Source organism: Mandrillus leucophaeus, unplaced genomic scaffold (assembly GCF_000951045.1).
Source record: "Mandrillus leucophaeus isolate KB7577 unplaced genomic scaffold, Mleu.le_1.0 Scaffold1208, whole genome shotgun sequence".
NCBI lineage: Eukaryota > Metazoa > Chordata > Mammalia > Primates > Cercopithecidae > Mandrillus > Mandrillus leucophaeus.
Genome location: NW_012100410.1, coordinates 93,986 through 118,244, shown reverse-complemented (window position 1 = coordinate 118,244; position 24,259 = coordinate 93,986). Strand labels below are relative to the sequence as shown.

At 34.8% G+C, this 24,259-nt stretch overlaps 1 protein-coding gene across 1 annotated transcript in view; it reads right to left on the bottom strand.

Moving 5' to 3' along the window:
• Window positions 1-24,259, bottom strand: part of LRRC7 (leucine rich repeat containing 7) — a 148,754-nt gene that overhangs the window by 40,356 nt on the left and 84,139 nt on the right. The window contains exon 16 of the mRNA XM_011970638.1: window positions 5,978-6,199. Within this exon, the coding sequence (XP_011826028.1) occupies window positions 5,978-6,199 (222 nt within the window). The remainder of the gene's footprint in view (window positions 1-5,977; window positions 6,200-24,259) is intronic.

The window sequence follows — 24,259 nt, the reverse complement described above, 5'->3', positions numbered from 1 at the left end:
ATAAGGTATAGGATATCCCTGAAATAATTTGAGTAAATAACATAGATTAAAACCACATTAATACCTATTTTACCACTACCTTTATTGAACTATTCCCTTTTAATTAAAAAATTTATAATTTAAATAAAACAAATCTCTCCAAATGTTTCTTCTTACATCACTCAGCAGAATGTAGTTTTCTTCACCTGCACACAATAAATGAAGTCCTCACCTGGAACTCTTGAGTGCTCTTTGGGCAGCTGACCACAGCATCTAATCTAAAGAAATGTCTGAAATCCTGTCTCTCAGCTAACTGTTTTATGTATTCCACATAATATTAAGTATTAAAATGATTTCTTCCAGGATAGACTACAGCATCTCCTTGTGAGTACGTTTTGGAACTTTTTTCCCTTAAATATGATGGATGCATATCATTTTTTATAACTTTCTGAGGCTGATTCTAATGTGAGCTTACAAGTTCTCTTTCAGGCACAAACTTTAGTTCACATGTATACTTGCAGGCACTGGCAGGAGACAGCCATGGAGCTCCTGCTATCCTGATGTGTTAGGTTGGCTGGGCTCCTGCCATTTTGATATGTTAGGGAGGTCCTCTTGTCCAGGGCAGACATGGAATGAAGGGTGTATTCTTCCATCGTTTCACTCTTCCAATGTGAATTTAATTTTGACTTGTGTGCTTGGCTATAGTGCAGCAGGCTGCAGCATGTAATGTGGTAGACTCATGGGACTCGGTTCTAATCCCAGCCCAGCTTCTAAATTGTGTGACCACAGGCAAGACATTAACTTCTCTTAGTCTTAGTTTTGTAGTCTATAAAATGGAAACTGCTCTACCTATATCACAGCATTATCAATTAAATCGGTGAATACATAAAAGGGTTTTGAAAGGTTTGAAGCACCATGCTGATGTTTGTCCTTCTTATTTCCACTTTGGCATCTATATTATCTACTTATTTAAATATACTCTATCTTGTATTACACATTTGTAAAAGGGAAAAACAAAGATGACGTTAGTTTCTTTTAAAAATATCCAACAGCTTATGGGCAACTTATGTATGCTTTTAAATAGTGATATTGTAATATATTATTCAGCTGACAAATTGTTGAGCTACAGAATATCTAAAGCAGTGCTCCTCAACCTTGGCTACACAATAGAAGCACCTTGGGGAATTTTCAAAAGTCTCACTGCCCAGGCCACATGTAGACTACTAAAATCAGTGTATCTGGGGATGAGAGCAAGACATCAGGATTTTTTAAAGCCCCTCAACAGATTCTGCAGCTGTGGTTAAGAACAACTTATATAAAGCATTACCATATTGTGAAGGGGAGGATAAGGTGGATGGGATCTTTAAGCTTCTTTAGTTCCGCTGGGACACAAACGAAAGATCTAATAGGATGACTATTCTGAAGAGTTTTCCATGTGGAATGGAAGTAAAACCTTCACTTTCTGGCTGTTTTATTCAGTTCACTACTTAATACAACTCTGACTCTTACCCTCTATTATGTTTGTAAGTAATCTAAATGGTTTATGCATTAAAATCTCCTTTTCAAGTAAAATCCCTTGATAATGAACTTCAGGTGACATGTATATGGTTTTTGCTGCAGATATTATTTGAAGTCAGATTTATAGTTTACAGAAATTAATACATTGAATCTGGGTAACATTTTATAGTTGAAACATAACTTCCATATATTTAATTTAAACCTAGAGTTGAAAACAGACTTGATACTTGTTATTTCTGAAAAATAAACATGAAAATAAGTTCATTAAACTAGAAGTTTAGGTTTCTAGAGTTCTTGAATATTTTATCCTTTTTATTGTGATGGCTGGTTTGAAAGTTTAGCTGGTTTTATCACTGAAGGGGAGCCTCAAAGCTTACTAAATGCTTCTTTATGGCTAAACAAAGTTCATTACTCCGCTTACATAACAAATGACACTCATTCTAATTCTTTCAATGTCGTCAGTTTTGGCATTGATTATATATGTTCATTTCCACATGGAACTTATTTTAATCAGGTTAAAAAGACACCAGTTCTTTGGGTGACATTAAGGGATATAGAAGTATGTTTTCATTAATAATAATTTCCATTTGTTCAGTAGCTTTTTCTTTTCTAAGCAATTGGAAGTATTCATGAGTTCACTTGAACACTCCATAAGGCAGTTCTCTAATTCTGAGTTATAGTTCAGGCAGCTTTAATTAATATCATTTGATAGAGAGGGCATTGAGATCATGTGGTGAATTTTACAGTAAGATTAGGACACAGGACTCAGATTGGGGTCAGAAAAAACCTGACTTAAAATTCCAGCTTGGCCAATTACACTTTCCATAAATTATTTTCTCTCTGCCTTGGTTTCTTCACTTGTAAAAATAAAATAAGATTATTACGAGGATTAAATAAAATAGTATATGTAAGCAGGCCCAGTTATATAATTAGTTGGACCTGATGCAAAATGAAAACGTGGGCTCCTTTATCAAAAATTATTAAGAATTACAAGATGGTGACAGCAGGGCATTAATCCAAATGCGGGGCCCTTTTAAGTGCAGGACCTTATGCAACTCTATAGGTCACATGCCTCTGCTGCCATACCTGTGTGTGAGAAATAAGAGTGTAAAACACATAGCAGGTGCTTAATATATGGTAACTGCTGTCCCTTTCTTTGCTATTTTCATTCAGATTTCCTTTCCCTGAATCAAAAAATGTGTATTCACTATAATCAGATTTTGTTTTACCTGTAGTATTTCAATAAGTGACTACTGTTCAACTAAAGTTTCCAAGGTTTACTTTAACAGAAATTATTGTGTGTTATTATACTGAGTAGACTTTCTTTGCACCACATTTATTGTGTCTCCTTGCTCTTAAAAATGTTGAATAATTTAGGTTTTTCCATATTGTACCTGACCAAATTTACCATTTGTTAGATAATTTAAATTGAACTTTGCTTTTCTCTTTATGGCTCTTTTATAGCACCACTAGAAATGTCTTATTAAAATAGAATGTTTTGATTTATATGCCCCAAATGTACATTAGAAATTTTATGTTACATCACTGCTCTTTACACTTAAATCACTACTCTATAATTTTCATGTGAAGCTCCATAAAGTCTTTACATGTTTTAAATGTTTTTCTCCATTTTTTTCCTTGTTAAATTTGGAATACAAGTCTTCTTTTAAAACACACAGCCACATATACTTACTAAAAAGGTCTGAATTTTCAAAAGAAATATAACTTAGGAAAGTAAAAAACATATGAAATAGTTTCATTATGAGAGTGAAATATATAATCTCTCAGCCTCTTTTAATGTTTTTTGGTTTGTTTTTCTATCTTTAGATGAAGGAGGTTGGGACTGATAATCATTAAGTTTCTTCAAATATTTGAATTCTTAAAATATTCTATTTCTTCTGTTTTCTGTTTCTATACCCTCAGTGCCAAGCTTACAGTGTGTGTGTGTGTGTGTGTGTGTGTGTGTGTGTGTGTAGAAGTTTATTTGACTCTCACAAATTCTTTTTGAATGTCGTTGGTGGGTAGCAATGCTCTCATTTTATCAGGAGAGAAACTGACTCTCAGGAAGAGTTAATAACTTGGCCAAGGACAAGTGGACAAGTGGCTCATAAACGTAAACATGAAACTAGAACTCCAAATTCTGAGACCTAGTCCTAGTATCTCTTTCTTGAACACTAAGCTAAATGAAGAAGGGGACAGGTTAGAGAAAGAAAAAGAGATGAAAGAAATCAGGGTAGTAGTCAGTAGTGTGCTGGAAAATATTTAATAAACAACTGGTTGGGGTTGGGGGAGTGCCTTAATTCGCAGTGTTTGCTGATGCTCCTGGTATAATTTTTCCCACAACTTCAACCTATTAAGATGATGTCACTGAAGGTGTGACTGGGAAGAGGAGCACATGGCAATGTGCCAATATGAGCTGGCCAATTGCAAAAACAGCTTTAAGAAACTGACTCAAGATTTATAATGGGATGAGAGGTAGCATAGTTTGGGGACCAGAACTGGTTGTTTAAATGCCTTTAGGCTTTCTTTCACTCCAAAGTCTTTTTTATTGAAACATAATGATATTTGTATATATATTCATGGGGTGCATGTGATATTTTGTCACATGCACAGAATGTGTAATCAAGTCAAGGTGTTTAGAATATCCATCACCACGAGGACTTATCATTTCTCTATGTTGAGAACATTCCAAGTCCTCACTTCTAGCTATTTTGAAATGTACAATACATTCAAAACCATTTTAGCCTGAAACCAAGGCAGAAAAAACTGGGACACCAAAAGGTGTTATATTTAAGTCCCTTCCTTAACATATAGGCAGTTCTACAATTCTGAGTTATAGTTCAGACAGGTTTAAGCATTCAATTGAATGTTTCAATTTTATCTCTCAGTTTGAAAGGCACTTGATGTTATCAAGCTGGGAATGAAAACATTTGAGAGCTACTATAAATACATTTTTCTGAAATAATCATAATGTTCTAAACTCAATACATGTGTAAACTTTAAAACTTAGTAATTCTCTTACTAGTCAAACTTTATATAATTTACATATTTTTGAGAAATAGTATTAAAATAGCCTTTAAATTTGGGGTGTTCAGAATAACTGCATGCTAACACTAAACCTACTTTTCAATGTAGGTGAGAACAGAGAGCATTAATCTCAGTGGATTTTCAAATGCATTGATTCTGGGAGGAAAAAACCATGTAGCTTTTAATAAGAATAACTAAATCAGAGAACTCGCTTGAGTTATGATACTTGTGGGCAAGTAATATCTATGAACAATTTTTTAACCTCCTAAGATGCCTTTGGTAAAGCATAATTTAAAATTGTATTAACTTTTAAGAGTATCTGGAGAATTAAAAACCCCATATCATTATCTGATTAAAGGCACCTGTCTGGTTTATAATACCTTAAATTCAACACTTGACCTAGATTAAGGCAGGAGACGGAGAAAATTATCTTTAAAAAGTACCTATGATTCTGAGAATGATTAGTACATAATCTAGGCTTCAGGAAGGATATTAAGAAATAGAGGAGATGTTTAAAGCCCCTGGAATCCAAATGATAAATGACTCTTAACAATATAAAGGTAAAATCTGGAGAATGAAGTTAATTTTGATATGTTTAGAAAGTCAGGTGAGGAGATACGTAAAACTTTGATAAGTAATAATAAAATGAAGCTTTTATAGACCATATTAAAAGTTAGAAAAGTCAGTAGGAATGTAGCCTATCTATCTGAATAATGAAATAAGAGAAATTAATTTTAAGAGTGTATTAAGATCTAAATGTTTTACTTTCTAAGATTAATATAGTTCAATAGATGCAATCCCATTCAGTTTTCCAGTCCTAAGGAACTAAAACAGATTCTACTATGGAAAAGCAAACCTTAATTTTAGATAGGTTTGAAGAATGCAATTGTTTTCGCTACATGGCATTTATCAGTAACTTGAAGCATGTCAGAAACATTTCCCTTCTAACTGTTCTTTATAGTTATCTTCACATCTTCACAGCAAAACTTTATCTCTGCACCATTCAACAATCTGAAGATAGGACTTTTAAAAGATATCTTCCCACTGAAGGGGGAAATAAACCAGTTTACTTTCACACTGTAGGTTTCACCAGAGGACTTGGTAAATATACCTAATCCATTGAAGTCCTTTATAACATTCAAAATCTGTACTGTAGAGCTAAATTGGAGTGAGGAGTGGGTAGGACAGGGTGTAGGATAGTACTGGAAAAATTATTCCACCGCATCAATTTTTCCTTTTGTAAAACGGGTATTTTACCAACTATAAATCCCTATTATGTTGTAGTACTTAACCACTGGAAAGAAGGATAAAAGTCCCCACAAAGAGGACCCTACTCCATTCAACGTGGTGATGGCATTGTGTCCTGGACCACATTAACGAGGGAAGGCACACCATGGATTGTTTGGACTTTTCTTTCCTGAAAATTCATCAGTAATAAAGAAACACTTCTCACCTGCTCTGGATATCCATCCATACTCCTTTGCCCTTTCGTTTGAATTAAGCACCGTCCAGATTGAGGTCCCCGGGTGGCCTGTGAAGAGGGGATCTGAATAGGCAATGGTGACTGAAATTGCTGAATGGTCACTTTGTTTATATTTCCTTCATATGGCTGCTGCTCCCGGCTGCGATGCTGAAGGCTTTGGGACCCCATCAACGTCTGGATATGGCTGCCTGCCTGTGGAGAAGATAATCTGTCAGGCAAAGATTCATGGTGCTGAAAGGATGTGATTAAAGTAGAAAGCATGTACAGAATACTTCTCTGGTAAAGCGGCACCATTTGGGCTCTCAGTCATGGCCGGAAGGGATAATGAAGAAACAGTAAGGGTCTGCCTACTGTGGTTTGTGAAAATGTTAATATTGGAGCAAGGTCACATTAAATACATTCATAGTCATCTGCTGGCTTGCCAGAGATAATTTTAACCTCACTTTAAAGGAACAAAATTCAGTTTGAAAAATCTCAGGAAGAAAATTAAGTCACAACTTAAAGGGAAGCTGTATCTGGTATTTCATCTTGAAATATACCAGAGAGAGACAGAGAGATGTCAATATATGTAACACCAGGGGGGAAATGCTGGAAACAGTTTTCTGATTCGGAAGCAACTAAGTTTGTTCAGATGAGTATAACCAATATTTATCAATTATCACCATTATTCAAATACAGCCTTTGAAATCTCTAAGTTACGTTAAAAATTAATCATGTGATAAATTCCTGTGGGGGCATTAGCTATGGAAACGTCTTCAAAATGAGCTCTCTCTGCAGAAGATCATCTGGTCATGAGCTTCCAGATGGATTAATCAGTACCCCTTATTTAAACGGATAATGATAATTTCTAAATTCTTAAAGGTGGAGGAGAGAGGGTATGCTTGCTGTGGTCTCTCACCTTTAAATGATATGATCATACCCCTACTTCTTTGTTGACTCCTGTTTTCTCACCTTCATTTTAGCACCAGCTCCTTGCGTCATTCTGTCTGATGTCTTTTCTACCAACCAAGCAAGCAGTTTTGTGTGTGAGCTGGTAAGCCAGAATATGCCTTTCTAAACTGAGAATGGCTTAACATGGAAGTCTAACATGGAAAATGAATGCTGATCATGAATAATTTTAAACATATATTTTAACGCTGTGCTTAGTACTTCACCCATTACTATTGAAAGATGTGGGGATTTATTTCCTGAGTTCATTTTCTTTCCTATTGATCTTTTAAGGATAGGTGACATGAATTCAAAAGTGAATTTCATCTTTGAATTCATTAGCTAGGAAAGCTTGTGAAATTTCCTGACTAATCAAGATTTTTGATTACTATGAAAAAGTTAGGTTGGAGTCATAAAAAGATAATTATTAAATAAGTATTCATGGAAGAGATTAAATTTAATTATTTTAAAGTTTTTAAAGAAGAGCAACATAAAAAATACTATAGTGATAATGAAAAATCATTTGCAGAGGAAAAATATACTACTGGATTCCAAACAAGAGACAATTTCAAAAGAAAATATTCAAAATTATAATTTGGCAATATGTAAGGCAAAATAAACAACCATTTGATTATATTTTAGATGTCCAATTGACTGTCTTGGTATCACATTTACAATTGTTTACATTCAAAAACAGTAAAGATATCTCAGACATGAGAAACTGGAGGAAAAGATGCAAAAAAGGGCTTCAGACTATACTAGCACAATGTGAAATCAATTATCAACCCAACTCTGTCCAGCACATATCCAGTGATTACAGATCTATAACCTCATAAATACAACTAAGATAACCTCATAAAGGGCAAATCTGTATTTCTCCATTATATCTATTCCCTTCTCAGAAATCTTAATGAAAGAAGATATTTCAGCCTTTTCAGCCATTCTAGAACATTGAACACCCTTGTGGTCAAGTTTTTCCTTATTGCAAATTCAATTCTTGCTTGCTGCCATGGAATATCTTTTCTTTTTTTTTCCAGGGGGTGTAAGTTGCATTGTGTTTTTGTTTGGAGGAGAGGACAGCCATGATAAGCTCAGTTTCACATTCTGATCTGCTGTATTATTTTTTTTTCTTAGCAACAGAGTCTTTTTTCTGTTGCCCAGGCTGGAGTGCAGTGGCACGATCTTGCGCACTGCATCCTCCGTCTCCCAGGTCCAAGTGATTCTTCTGCCTCAGCCTCCCAAGTAGCTGGGATTACAGGCCTGCATCACCATGTCCAGCTAATTGTATTTTTAGTAGAGACAGGGTTTCACCATGTTGGCCAGGCTGGTCTTGAACTCCTGACCTTAAGTGATCCACTGGCCTCAGCCTCCCAAAGTGCTGGGATTAAAGGCTTGAGCCACAGTGCTTGGCCTGCGCTGCTGTATTTTGAATGAACTCACTGGCATGCCCAGTTACATAGCTAGAGAAAATGATTTCAGGAGTCAGAGGAGCTGGGGGTGGAACTATCTGACTGAGGGTGACTGGCCTGGCTACTGAGAAATCAACTGATTTTTAAGTTTACATCTGCTTCCACTGGCAGAATATTCATGGGTCTTCAGTCGGTGCTTGAACCAGTGCAAGTGACAACTGGCAGTTTAATTGAAAGTGATCATATAGATAAGCAAAGCATTTTTCCACCCAGACAAACTTAGAAGGATCCAGAACATAGCTTGGTTCCGTGAAATATAATCTACATGAGAAAATGAATAACTGCTTATGGATTAGTTTGTTGATTAGAGTATTATAGTACTAGTCTATTCGAGGGTGAAAAGCAAATGCTATATATTGGAGAACTATAATAGCCTTTGTTATTTGAATTTAGTTTTAATTTTTATTTGTAGACACAGAGGCTTACTCTGTCGCCCGGGCTGGAGTACAGTGGTGTGATCATAGCTCACTGCAGCCTTGAACTCCCGGTGTAATAGCCTTCAGACTTACTTTTCGGGTGTATTTTTTCTTCTAATAGGACAGGATGTGAGCTCAAGATTATGCTGATTTTGAACTCTTTGAGAGCAAGCATCATATTTTACTTACAGTTTTTAATGACTGACACAGTAACTGGCATTTAATAAATAATAGCTACCACCCAAACACTCAGTGCAAATGTGCTAAAACACCATATACATATTACCTCTTTAAACTTTACAACAGTATTAAGAGGTAATTTTTATTATCCAATTTTACTGAGGACAAAACTAAGGGTGGAAGAGGTTAAGTAAATTTCCCAAGTAATACAACTGGTAACCTGACAGCACCATCATTTGAACCAAGTCTGTCTATCAAAGGTCGTCCTTTTAAACACTACATTATACTGCAACCCTTTCCCCGCAAATTGACACCCACCCCGATTAGTTGAACCATGAAGTGAAAAGGAACCATGAAAAGGAACAAAAGGATCAAGTTGTTGAGCGAGAGCATATATTATTCAATTTCTTTAGCAGCTCTTCAATTTGCCAAAAGGCAATTTCCTACTTAGTGGATTAGGTCTATCATCTGTTTTAGATGTTGCACATGTGACTTTGAGCTTTATAGTTAAGCAAATAGGATGATGCTTTTGTATTTAGTAATCTATTACTATGAAGTAATTAAGCTTATGCTCTTAGATGGCTTGGCAAAACAAACAATAGGCATGAAAGGAACATGCTGTAAAATCATTCTGTTTGCAGCAGCAGCAGCAGTAGCAGCAGCAGTTTTTTGTCTCTCTTGGGCTATAGGCTGTGATGAATGACGCTGGGGAATGACAGCTGTAGAAAGCAAAGAATTAACACAGTTTTTTGTAAAGTTAAACAAATGTAAATGACAAGACATCTAGAGGGACAATAATGGTTCAGAAGGACTATAAAGAGGAAGTTGTTTTTTACTGGCACAAAGGCTTGAGAAAAGTAATAAGGATGTTCATGATGAAGTTCAAAGAACTGATGAAAATGCAGAAAATGTAAGAGATTAAACTTATTCATGCAGAGGGTTAGCTGTGAGAACACTGACTCATACTGAAGGGAAATTTGAACATGAAGGTTTCTGTAAAGCTTGTGCTACACATTTTGAATAGTAAAAAGAAACAGAGAAGATTTGACATTTGTTTGGAACTTTCAAGGGGAGGTTGGTTGTAAAAAATAACAAGTATTTGAGGAGAAGAGTGATGGAATATGTTGTTTTGAAGTTGACCCCCTAAAAACTGTCAAAGTTTACAGGGAAAACTCCAATATCTATAGGACCCAAGAAAATACTTGTGTCAAAAACCACAGAAAAGAATTGTTGATTTGATAGCAAATGGCACTGTTCATGCAAAATTCATCCCACAGTGAATCAGGCTTATTATGTGAAAGTTGGAAGTATTTGGGAGGTTTTGTATAATATAAAAGACATAGCTTTATCACTGTAAAAATGATTTGGTTTACGCCGTTCTTTTAAAAAAGAGTGTTAGACTGAGAAGTGTATTATGTTACCCAATTTGGTCATCTGTTTTATTACCCATCTTGGCTCTTGAACCACCTGGGCTTGCTTCCAAAAATCAAACACTGCCTTAAAAGATTACAATTTACGCCACTGAGAATGTTCAAAAGAACATAATTCATTCTCTAAAATTAAATCCAAAAGAGTTCTTAAAATGTGTGGAAGCAGAATCATCTCCAAAGCATATTTTACTTACTGATTTCGAGGAATTAGCACTCGTACAAATAAGTCAGTATCAGTAATTTTATAAAACAACAATAACAACAAAACCCAGGCCTATTACTTTCTATTCACATCATGTTTTCCGTGGCACCCCCACTTTTTTTAAAATGCAGGTTAGTTGTTAAAAATTAGGCCAGTAGGACATCTGCTTCCAGGTAGATGGGGTAGATGTACTTTGCCCTATTTCTTCCATGAAGTACAACTAAAAAACCTTGGGCATTACACATAAATGTAAGAAGACTATGAATAATAAAGAGAAGGCAGACTAGCTAGGGACCTGGGGAACAAGTCACAGCATGGTGGTAAGTTCTCTGGGCTTATTTTTGTGTCACATATCACAGACTTGGAGCTGAAGAAGCAGACAATCTGAAAATACCAATAAGTATAAACAATCCTCCAACAAAAGTCTACTCTCTCTAACCAATGAATAGGAAAGATGCAGTCTAACAAGACAGAATGCTTTTAGACAATAACTCCTCCACTGAACACCATAGAGAAAAACTGTAGCCCTACCCCGAACAATGCCAGCAAAAGTCAAGTGTTGAACCTAGACTTCTACCCTTGTGAGGATGTCACAAGGCACACAAACACTTTTGCTAGAGTGGTGTTAGAAAAGGCAAGTAGGTGCACAGCATTCATTCCCATCAACTAGTAATAAGCCCCTCTTCTTCAGTGGTGTCAGTGGTGACCACACAAGGAGTTTGGACTTCCACTCCTACCCAGCAGTAATGAAGCACCCTTTACCTTACTAATGAGGTGGTGTCAGAGAAGGCCTAGTAGAGAGTCAAGACTTTCCCCATCATCCAGTGGTAATGATGCTACCCCCACTAAATGGAGACCATGTGGGGAGATGAAACTTCCATCCTCACTTAGCAATGATAAAGAGCCTTTGACTCAACTGTCACTGGAAGCTGAATTGGAAAATTAGACTTCTACCTTCACCTGGCCATAACAAGGCGGCACCACACCCTTCCCCAACTGGAGTGGTATCAGAGAAAGGCAGCTAAAACAGAAGCTTTAAGTAAGATACAGAGTTTTATAACATAATATAAAAGTGCCCAGGTTTTAATTAAAAAATTACTCATCATACCAAGAATCAGGAAGATCTCAAACCAAATAAAAAAAGACAATTGATAGATGCTCATACTGAGAGGACAAAGATGTTAGAATTATCTTACTTTTAAGACAGCCACTTAAAAATGCTTCCATGATCAATTACACACACACACTTGAAACCAAAGGAAAACTGGAAACCTTCAGCAAAGAAATATAAAGTCTCAGCAAAGATCTCGGGCATTGTAGCTCAACCCTATAACCCCAGCACTTTGGGAAGCCGAGGCAGGTGTATCAGTTGAGGACAGGAGTTCAAGATCAGACTGGACAACATGGCGAAACCCTGTCTTTTAAGAAATACAAAAAATTAGCCAGGTGTGGTGATGTGTGCCAGCTACTCGGGAGGCTGAGGTGGGAGGATCACCTGAGCTCAGGAGGTCCAGGCTGCAATAAGCTCTGATCATGTCACTGCACTCTAGCCTGGGAGACAGAGTAAGACCATGTCAGTAAAAAATACATAAAAATTAAAAAGAGTCTCAGGAAAGAAACAGAAGATATAAAGAAGAAACAAATGGAGATTTTAGAGCTGAAAATAAATAACAAATCAAAAACTCAGTCAGTGAATAGGTTTAACAGCAGATTGTAGAAAACAGAGGAGAGAAACAGTGAACTGGTAGACAGGACAATATAAATTATTCAATCTGAATAACAGAGAGAAAACACGTTGACAAAAATATAAGCAGAGTCTTAGGGACCTGTGGGACTATACAAAAGTTCTAATAATCACGTTATCATGAGGAGACGAGAAAGGAGTTGGGGCTGAAAAATTACATGATAAAATAATGGCTTAAAATTCTGAAATTTGGTAAGAGAAATAAACTTACAGATTCAAGAAGCAAGAATTCAATAAACAAGCAAGAAGCAGATTCAAGAAGTAAGAGTTCCACATAGAACAAACCCAAGGAAATCTATGAATAGACTCTGATATAGTTTGGCTGTGTCCCCACCAAAATCTCAGCTTGAATTGTAATCCTCACAATCCCTATAATCCCCACATGTCAAGGGCGGGACCAGGTGGAGGTAACTGGATCATGGGGGCAGTTTCTCCTATGCTGTTCTGATAGTGAGTGGGTATTATGAGATGTGATGGGTTTATAAGCATCTGGCATTTCCCCTGCTTGCAGTCAGTCTGTCCTGCCGCCCTTTGAAGAAAGTGCCTGCTTCTCCTTTGCCTTCCACCATGATTGTAAGTTTCCTGAGGCCTCCCTAGCAATGTGGAACTGAGTCAAGTAAATCTCCTTCCTTTATAAATTACCCAGTGTTGGGTAATTACTTCATAGCAATGTGAGAATGCACTAATATAGACACACTATAATTAAACTTCTGAAAACTAAAGACAAGAAAAAATCTTAGAAGCAGCCAGAGGAAAAATCGACACCTCACATATAGAGGAAGAAGACTGCATAACAGTGGGTATCTTATTGAGAACCATGGATGACAGAAGTAGTGGCCTAATATTTTTCAAAGGCAGAAAGAAAAGAACTGTCAGCCTGAAATTCTATACCTGTGAATATATTCTTTAGCTATGAAAGGGAAATCAAAAGACACTCTCAAGTGAAAGAAAACAAAGATAATTTGTTGCTACCAGACCTATCTTAGAATAATGTCTAAAGGATGTTTCCTAAATAGAAAGGAAACGGTAAAAGAAAAACCTTGTAACATTAGGAAGAAAGAAAGAACATGGTAAGAAAATATACAGGTAAATGCAATGAGCTTTTTTTCCCTCCTGAATTTTTGAAATTATGTTTCATGATTGAAGTAAACATTATGTCACCATCTGATATGACTTTAAATGCATGTAGAGGAAATATTTAAGACAATTATTCACAGAGGAGGATGAACATAATGGGTTTCTGTACTTCACTTGAACTGGTAAACAATGACACCAGTAGACTCTTGTAAAATATGTATATATAATGTAATACCAGGAGCACCCACTAAAAAAAGCTATAGAAAGAGACATACTAAAAATGTTATAAATATAAAATACTCAAAACTAAATATATAACACTAAAAACAGTATAAATAAAAATGGAATTCTAAAAAATGTTCAGCTGGCCTGCAGGAAGGAAGAAAAAGAAAACAGAAAAGCTAAAAAAAACCAAGCATAAACAGAAAACAAAAGATTAAGTTGAGACTTAAATCTTAATGTATCAATTCTTACTTTAAACGTAAGAAATCTAAATACACGAATTCAACTGATAGATTTTGGCACAGCAGATTAAAGAACATTACTTAACTATATGCAGATTATAAGAAATCACTTCAAATATAATGATATGGGCAGGTAGAAAGTAAAAGAATCTAAAAAGATACATCATGCAAATATTAATGAAAGAAAAGGAAAATGGCTATATTAATACCAGACAAAGTAGACTTCAGTGCAAACAAACCTTTATGAGAGACAGAGAGGGATTTTATATAATGAAAAATGATTCAATTCACCAAAAAAAGTAGCAATCCTAAATGTGTACACATTAAACAACAGAGCTGCAAATATTTTAAGCAAAATTGATAGAACTGAAAGAGAAACAGAAAAATCTAAATGTTAGTCAAATTTAACACCCTTCTCTCAATAGCTGATGGAAAAACTAGGCTGAAAATTATAAAAAATGTAGAATTCAACAATACCATTAACTAATCATATCCAATTATCACTTATAGAATACAGATTCTCTTCAAGTTCCTATAGAATATTTATGAAGATAGATCATATCCCGAAACAGACAACAAAATTCAACAAATTTAAAATAATTGAAATAATATAGAATGTATTCTTCAACCTTAATGGAATCAAACTAAAAATTAGTAACAGAAAAAACAAAAATCTTCAAACAGTTGAAAACTAAACACACACTTCTAAATAATCCACAGTTCAAAGAGGATATCTCAAGGGAAATAAATTAATATTTTAAACTCTAAGTAGGTGAAAGTACAATATATCAAAATTCATGGAACAGCTAGAGCAGTGCTGAAGAAAATTAATAGCAGTAAATTGCATGTATTAGAAAAAAAGATGTATCAAGTTAATCACTAAGCTCCCATGTCAAGAGCCTAGAAAAAAGAAAAGCAAAATAAACCCAAAGCAAATGAAAGGAAGGAAATTAATAAACAGAAGAGTAAAAATCAATGAAATTGAAAATGAATAACAACTGACAAATTAATGAAACAAAGAGTGGTTTCTTTGAAAAAATCAATAAAATCAACACACTTCTAACAAGACTGGAAAGAAGAAAAGAAGGAAGACACAAATGAACCAAAATTAGGAATGAAGAGAGGATATCACTAAGACCCTTTAGACATAATAATAAAAAGGTAATACTACAAACAACTCTACATACATACATTTGACAACTCTAATGAAATGGACTACTTCCTTGAAAAACACAAACTACCACAGCTCACCCAATATAAAATATAGATAATTTGAACAGCCCTACAACTATCAAGAAATAAAATCAGTAATTTAAAACTCCCAGGAAAAAAATATCCAGACCCAGATGGTTTCACTGGACATTTCTACTAAATATTTAATTAAGAATTCTCCAGCTTGGGCAAAATAGTAAGACTCCATCTCTAAAATTTTTTAATAAAATATTAGCCAGTGTGGTGGTGCAGACCTGCCATCTTAGCTACTCGAGAGGTGGAAGTAGGAGGATCACAGTGAGCTATGATTGTACCACTGCAATCCAGCCTAGGCAACAGAATGAGACTGTTTCAAAAAAGAAAAAAGAAAAATTCATACCAATTCTATGTAATCTATTTCAGAAAACAAAAGAGAGAACACTTCTTTATTTTATGAAACAAACATTACCCTGATACCAAAAACAAAACAAAACAAAACAAAAAACCAAAACAAAGAAATAAAGGAATAAACAAAGGAAGGAAGTAGGGAAGAAAAAACCACTATAAACCAATATCCATCTTGAATATAGATGCACAAATCCTTAATAAAACATTGGCAATGAAAATTTAGCAATATATAAAAAGAATTATATACCATGACCAAGAGATGTTTATTCTAGTGATACAAAACTTGTTCAATATTTGAAAATCAACCAGTGTAATGCACCATATTAATGGGCTACAGAAGAAAAATTGTGATCATATCAATGGAAGCAGAAAAAGTATTTGACGGAATTCAACATCCATTCACGATTAAAGTGTTCAGAGAAATAGGAATAGAGGGGGAACTTCCTCTACTCAATAAAGAGCATCTACAAAAATGTATAGCTAATATACTTAATGGCAAAAAACCAAATGCTTTACTACTAAGATCGGGAGCAGACATAAATGTACACTGTCACTGCTCTTATTCAGCATAGTGCTGAAAGTTGTAGTCGGTGAAATAATGGAAGAAAAGGAAGTAAAACACATGAAGATTGAAAAGAAAGAAAGAAGCTGCTCTTATTTACAGATGACATTGTCTAGATAGAAAACTCAAAAGAATCAGCAACCAAAAAAATCTAAAACTAATGAGTGAGTTTAGCAAGGTCATGGGATACAAGATAAACATACACAAATCAAGTGTATTTATGTATGCTAGCAATGAACACATGGACACCAAAATTTAAAATGCAATACCATACATAATCATTCAAAAATGCAATACTTAGGTATAAATTAAGCAAAGCTTGTATAAAACTTATAAGCTTAAAACTGCACTTATATGCTGATGAAGATATCCAAGGAGATTTAAATAAGTGGAGAGACAGACTATACTTATGGAATGAAAGACTTAAAAACTAAAGATTCTCTCCAAATTGATATACCAGTTTAATTCTTATCAAAATTCTAGCAAGATTTATATCTCAATGCATATGATTATTCTAAAATTCAGAAAGACAATGAATCTACAATAGCTAAAACAACTTTGAAAAAGAAGTATAGAGTGAGAGGAATCAGTCTATCTATTTTGAAGTTTATTAGAGTTGTAATCAAGAAAGATCATGTGTTACTGTATTTGCAGAGAAATAGACACATAGACTAATGAAATAGAGCAGAGAACTGATAAATATATCGACAAAAATATGTCCAAATGATTTGAGACAAAGATGCAAAAGCAATTTAATGTAGGAAAGAATCTTTGCAACAGATGATGCTGGCCCAGTTTGACAGCCACAAGCACAATAATTGAACTTTCACTTATGTCTCATATCTTATATCAAAATTAACCCAAAATAGATCACAGACTTAAATGTTAAATGCTAAGAGAATGAAAAAAAGTCAAGCTACAGAGTTGGAGAAAATACTTGTAAATCATGTATCTAGAATATATGAAGAACTCTCAAGCTCAACGGTAAAAAGCTAAACAATCCATTTAGAACACGGACAAAAGATACGAAGAGACATTTTACCAAACAGGATATTCAGATAGAGGCAAATAAGTACATAAAAAAATGTTCAACATTATTTGTCATTATGGAAATTCAAATTAAAACCACAATATTTGCATAATTCACCTCATAATCTGAGTTAATTTTCATTAAGTGTATATATCACTACATACCTAACAGAATGACTAAGACAAAACACAGAGCCAACACCAAATGCAGGAGATGATGAGGAAAAACTAAATTACTCACATATTGCTGCTGGCAATGTCAAATGGTAGAGCCACTCTGGAAAAATGTTTGGTAGTTTCTTTACAGACTGAACATGCAAGTACCATATGATCCAGCAGTTGTATTCCTGGGCATTCATCCCAGAGACTTATGAAGACAGGTTCACACAAAAAGGTGCGCACAGATGTTTATAGCAACTTTCTTCATAGTAGCCAAAGATAGAAAATAACCCAGATATCATTCCATGGGTAAATGATAGACAAACTGTGATATATCCACACCATGGAATACTACTTGGCAATGAAAAGGAAAGAACTATTGACACATACAACAACCTGAATAAATCTCCAGAGAAGTATGGTGGAAAAGCCAATCCCAAAAGGTTACATACATACAGACCCCATTTATATAGCATTCTTGAAATGGCAAAATTAAAGAAATGAAGGGGATTACAGAAATGCCAGGAGTTAATTAAAAAATAATTATACACACAGTACAGATAATATAGTCTTTGGAGTCAAACGAACCTGAGTTTTATTCCTTGCTTTATCACTTTTTAGTTATGCAATCTTATGCAAGGTACCTAAGATTTCTGCTTATCAGATGAAAATGCAGATATAATAATTAGTGCTTAAGAGAATATTGTGAAGATTAAAGAAGATAATGTAATACACTGAGTGTATTGCTTGGGATATAGCACTCTAATGGCAATGAGAACAAAAAGTTCTTATCTGCAGTGCAAAGAGTGAAGGTCTAACTGTCTGGCTACAGCAATAAATAACCACTGGAAAAAACTGATTTTAAACCTGTTGTAATTAATCAATAACAACTTGCTTTAGAAACTGCACTTGAAAGTCAACCAGTCAGCAACAGTCTGACTCAAGTAACCACGCTTCTCCCAGTGAAAGTTTTGCCAACTATTCTTAAATAGTCTAACTTCTGAAAATCCACCAATCACTGAGCTCCTTGCTTCCTGAAATCCTATTTAGCTCAGAGAGGTTGTACCTTGCAAGTTATTTGTATGCAAGCAGTAAATTATGCATTCTGTTTCAGATGTTGAGATGTGGCCTCTTTTATGGATGGGGACAGAATATATAATAACTAACTAAATACATTCTGCCATAAGTCAAGATGATACTACTTACTCTGCACTATTAACATGACTAATATTTTAGGTTGCTGTGATTCATCTTTGTTTTTTCACCCCTAGATATCTCCATCCCCATCATTGTAGATGTTTTTAATACAATCATCTAGGTAAAGAGAGGAGTCGGTATTCATGGATAACTAATTCAAAGAGATGATAACTCATGACTTTGGTCTCATTAACAACGTATTATTAGGAACAAAGCTAAATGAAAGTTAGCTTATCCATAATTCACATAGATTTATATCCAAAATAATAAAAATTATAATAGCTACCATTAATTAAACACTTATATAACAGGCACTGTGGTAAGTATTTTACATCATAATCATGGTTAATTTTCAAAGCCACTCTATAAGATAAGCATCATTGTCTTTTCTTCTTAGATGGGAAAACCGAGAAGCAAAGTTTAATATGCTCAAGGTCCAATAAAGACAAAGTTAAGGTGAACATTTCTCCTGAACTTTTGCTTGAAAGAAAACAGAAGACAAGATCTTAGTAAGAACAAAGAAAAAAAGCTGAGTTTTTTTTTTTTTAAATTACAGTTTACTACATAGTTTGGTGTATCACCTATGCAAGGTACCCTGTATTAGTGTAATTATCATTTTGCTGGACGTGTCAATATTCAGTGCAGTTGTATCACTTTCACAGGTAGTTTTGGTGACAGGACTCAGGTTATTTTGTGGAAAACGGTGACAGCATCAACCAAGAAGCATTGACAGAAATCACAGAGAATATACTCAAGAAGTCTGATGTACTATGTTATTGAGAAATGAAATTAACAAAATGAACTAAATTCAACATGAAGAAGAGGCCTCTAGTGCTTAAGAGACCTTTTAAAGTTTATATTGTGCTTAGTCCTCCTGATTCTTTTTGTTCTGAGATTCACAAAGGTCAATAAAGAACTTGTAAATGTTTCAGATTAAAGAACATGAAGGTTTGGAAAACAGATGCATTTCAAAATCTCTAAAAATTCTGATTTGCGTAGACCAATAAAAACAAATTGAAGATGACTCAAAAATTATTTTAAAAAATGTGACTAGTGCTTGAGTTTCTTTCTTTTGAAAATGTAACAACAAAAAAATACCAAGCCGTGCCAAAAAGTACTAGTTACATATATATCAAATATATTCCTGGTGTTGAGGTTATTTAATATTTCAATGGGCTATGCTATAATGTTTTCTGATTTTTTTTTTTGTTGGGTGGGGTGTGTGGGATAAAATATATGAGGGGAATAATTAGTGGGTAGAGTAGGCTGTATACCCAGACAACACTGGATTCCAATCCTTATCTCTCAGTTTCATACACCTAACTCCACGCCCCATAAAGTTGTGAAGATGATATGAGAGTGTTTTGCATGTTAAGCATCTTAGTACAGTGCCTACTGTATGTACTGTAGATATTCTTTTTCTGATTATAACAACCTATTAAGCTGAATCTTTTCATCCTGTTTTACTTGTATTTAGGCCAGCTCGATGCCAAAATCTATGTTCTTCCATGTCAGTGCCAGAAGACAAACTTGCACAAATATATGGAAGGAAGCTCTGCAGCTTAAAATAAAGGGGGCAGGAAGATGTTCCTTCTGTCCTGGGGTTTTGGTGACATTTCATCCTGGTGGCATACCGCAGTATTTTTAGAGGGCATTCAAAATATTTGCTGATCTTGAATTTTTTGGGAGTCAGATACTGGTAATATAAGTGTCTCCAATGACAGATAAAAAATGAGGTGGTAGGACCTTTCACTTCAGTGTAAGTGTCTTAGCATAGCCGCTGGCTGATATACAAAGGCAGTCATCTTTGGCATATTGAATCTCTATAAGTACATTCTCCTATGATTAAATGTCAACCAACAAAACATAGCTACGGATTTAGGAAATTATTAACCAAAATTAAAAAACAATGGAGCATCCTTAGTAGCTGAATGATGAAACTGAGGATGAGTCTACACTTTTCAACCTATGGTTTGTTTTGTGATGATGCTGACGTATATTCCCAAAATGGAAGATGTTAACAATAACAATAAAAGTTTGACAACAATTTATTTCACCCTTAAGATTTCTAAGAACCTACAGCTAGTAGAGTAAGTCAGATAAAGACCAAGTGGCAAGAAATGGAATCTTATAATTTTGACATCTCTATCTGGCAACTATCCTTGATCTCTGCCAGTTCATCTCAACCAGGAACATTTTTATGGCATTGGATTAATTCCACATTTTTGCTTTTAGATTTCTCCCCAAAGACAGCATAAATGCTATTGAGTTATTTCAATTTTCTGGAGAACAGTCATTTGTTTTTAAGGAACATCTATGTCAAATATTGATGGAGTAAGTACTTTAATCTGCCAGTTTTTCTATTGCTTTAATCTGTGGCAAGTTTATTTTCTACCTCTGACTTAATAGCTTTTTGACAGACATTTTTGGGGTTTACACTTTTATTAAGGAAATAATTTAGACTAAGACTGGGTGAGAACAATCCCCGATTTTGTGACGGTGATGTCCTTCAATACTGCAGACAGCTGTATTGTTGCACTGGTATTAGGAAATAAAGGTATGCTTTGTGAGTTAAAGAATAATGTTGTCTTGAGAAAAATCCAATACAAAAGTGACTGTAAATTAAACAGTATTTTATTCAGCTGTCATTTTTGCTTTCAGTTAGAGATTTTTTTCCATTCACATTTTCACAACCTCCTATCCCCGCTATTTCTGAGAACAAGTCTAATAACAATAGAAATAGAAAGAGCTTTAAAAACACCCATGAATTAAATAATACTAAAATCAATCAATTAGAAATATATTATCCTAGCTCTTCAGATTAACAAAATAAATATTTGAAATGGATTGTTAAATAAATTGTTTCACTGATTTCTTCAAATCCTTTTTCCTGATTCAACTGCTATTATTAAGTCATGGAGCTGCCTCTGAAAGGTCTCATTTTCATGGAATTTTTGATTTCCTCCAGGTCATGTACTTTGGTTTATTTGGCATTGGCTAATAATTTTTAACAAGCAAGTCTACATATGTATATACCATCTCTATCTTATATCAATAATTTGCAGTTGCGGGGACAGTGACTCTAATTGGACGTGTTTAGTCTTATTTTCCCAAGTATAGCAAAAGGCATGGCTCTACTGATTTTCTGCAAAAAAAATAACATGGTAATATATAAATTAACATTGTTTTAAAAGAGTACCTGGAATTCATCTGAATGAGATTACTGGCAAAGTTATGTAAAAGGAGTGCAACTTGATTTGAGCCTGCAGATATTCATATAATTGTTCTTTGGATTGTTCTGCACAATATAATTTTTACAACCTCAACAGTGCATTTTTATTTTGTTCCAGAGCAATAACTAATGTTACCGCCATAAAGACCATACTGAAACAAGTTTAGTAGGGATGCAGGCATACAATTGATAGGCAGGGAAAGTAAAGGGGTGTCTTAATATATTACTAATGTATCATTAATATAAGCATCAGAAATCTCAAAAGCCTCCTATTGGTGTTTGGTGGGTGCCTAACAATGTTGTCAATAACTGACCACTAATCAAAAGTTCTATAAGGTATAATTTTCATCTACCTATCTCTTCTTCTCCTAACCTGTCCTAACTTGGAGGATGTTTGTGTGACAGTGGTTGATTGCCTCTCAGGTGACCGGTATGATTGTAACTACTACTTAAAAGTTCCTTTTCAACCAGAGGTGAAATTAAAGAGTAGGTACTTATTAGCCACACAAATAATTCAGTTCTAGGTTATTTCTAGATACCAAAACTCCAAGGAAAGTAGGGTTGCATTTCTGTGGATCTAAGGAGTCATTTTCAAAGTCTCACTGGAGATGAAGGCTCTTTTTATTTGGACACATTTGGTATCTTCCCACTTTTCCACTTTTTTATGTCCTGAAAAAAATGGCTTTTGGTCAGGAGAAAAACTGCATAATTTATCTTTAAGAAATGTCTCTCCAGGGGCTACAGATTGTGCTAAACATTTTTAAATTAAAAATTATAATTACATGATTTAATCAATTTGGCCTTTCACTGAACTCATTTCTTGTTTCTGGGCAGAGCTTACCGACAGTGAATGCATTTGGCTGCTGTCTCTTGAAGCTACTTTTCCTCAGCAGCCTCAGCAGAATATGTTGTTACCACAGGTACCAATGCAGTCTTTACATTGCTTGACACAAAGTTCTAAGTGACACCACCAAAAGGAGGGTAGGGGAAGAAGATGAGAGAAACAGAGAATCTCCACCTACCTACTGACTCAAAAGATCCCTTTTCCTAGCATTTAGAAAGCTGTTTGGAATTGAGAGTGACTCTCTGTAAGGAACTCCAATTTGTTTCTGAGTTTTAGTGACTGCCTAGTCTACCAGAAACAACATTTACTCCGATCAGTGAAAAATTTGTTACTGTCGGAGGAGAAAAATGAGGCTTAGGAAAGAGAAGTCTCATGATTGAGACTGGTATTACTCCCAGTGATGGGGAAGATTGTTCTCATTTGCTTATGGACCAATGAAGTAAAGACATTACTCCTGGGGGTTCTTCACTGTTAACAACATGCATTTCTTTGGGAGGGAAAAAATACAAAGCCTAAGGCAAAAACCAATTCTATTTGACATATTTGCTTATGTACAAAAGGAAAATTTAGTTACAGCATTGACAATCACTCAGGTTTTAGAATCATTTTTCAGTTTCAATTTTACTCTAAACCAGAACAGATATTCTTGACTTTGAGGTTAACGGAAATAAGAAACAATTCTATTTCTGCATCTCTTATATGTAATGTTTACCTGGGTGATTTTTGTATCTGCTTCTTCCACATCTTGACTTGCTTGCTTACAGCCTCATGATCCACTCTACTTTCTGCCATCTATTTTTTTCCCCAATATTTAAATCCTCATCTCTCTCTCTCATCTATTTCAGACTTTTTTCTATTTCTATGTAAATAAGCTACATTCTCCCCAAATTTGACGTAAGGGACCTCAACAGCACAATGCCTAGTCTCAGTTAAATTACAAAAGCCAAAAATTATAGTTACTTTTATTCCAGTTCTACATACACAGAGTACTGATAACAATATTTCTTTTCAGTGGAAAACAATTTCAATAAATTTACTTTTCAGTGACTGTAATTTAACGATTATCTTTTTTGGGGGGGAGGGGGGAATGGAGTTTTGCTCTTGTCACCCAGGCTGGAGTGCAGTGGTATGATCTCAGCTCACTGCAACCTCCCCTTCCTGGGTTCAAGTGATTCTCATGCCTCATCCTCCCCAGTAGCTGAGACTACAGATGCACACCACCATACCTGGCTAATTTTTTGACATTTTTAAAGTAGAGATGGAGTTTTGCCATGTTGGCCAGGCTGGTCTCAAACTCCTGGCCTCAAGTGATCTGCCTGCCTCGGCCTCCCAAAGTGCTAAGTGCTGGGAATACAGGTGTGAGCCACCACAACTGGTCATGATTATCTATTTTAGATATTTATAAAATAATAAAATGCATTTATTTAAATTTCTAGATATATAGGTTAAGGTGATTTTTCTTAAGTTGTACTTTTAAATATCTTTTAAATAAGTTGTACTTATTTTAAATTACATTGGTTTATTCTGGTCTTCTGAAAAGTTTTTATAATAGACTGACTTATATTACCAAGTAAAATCCCCGTAGAAATTTGATTCAGTTTGGGAAGAATCAATATTGTGAAAATTGCCATACTGCCCAAGGTAATTTATAGATTCAATGCCATCCCCATCAAGCTACCAATGACTTTCTTCACAGAATTGGAAAAAACTGCTTTAAAGTT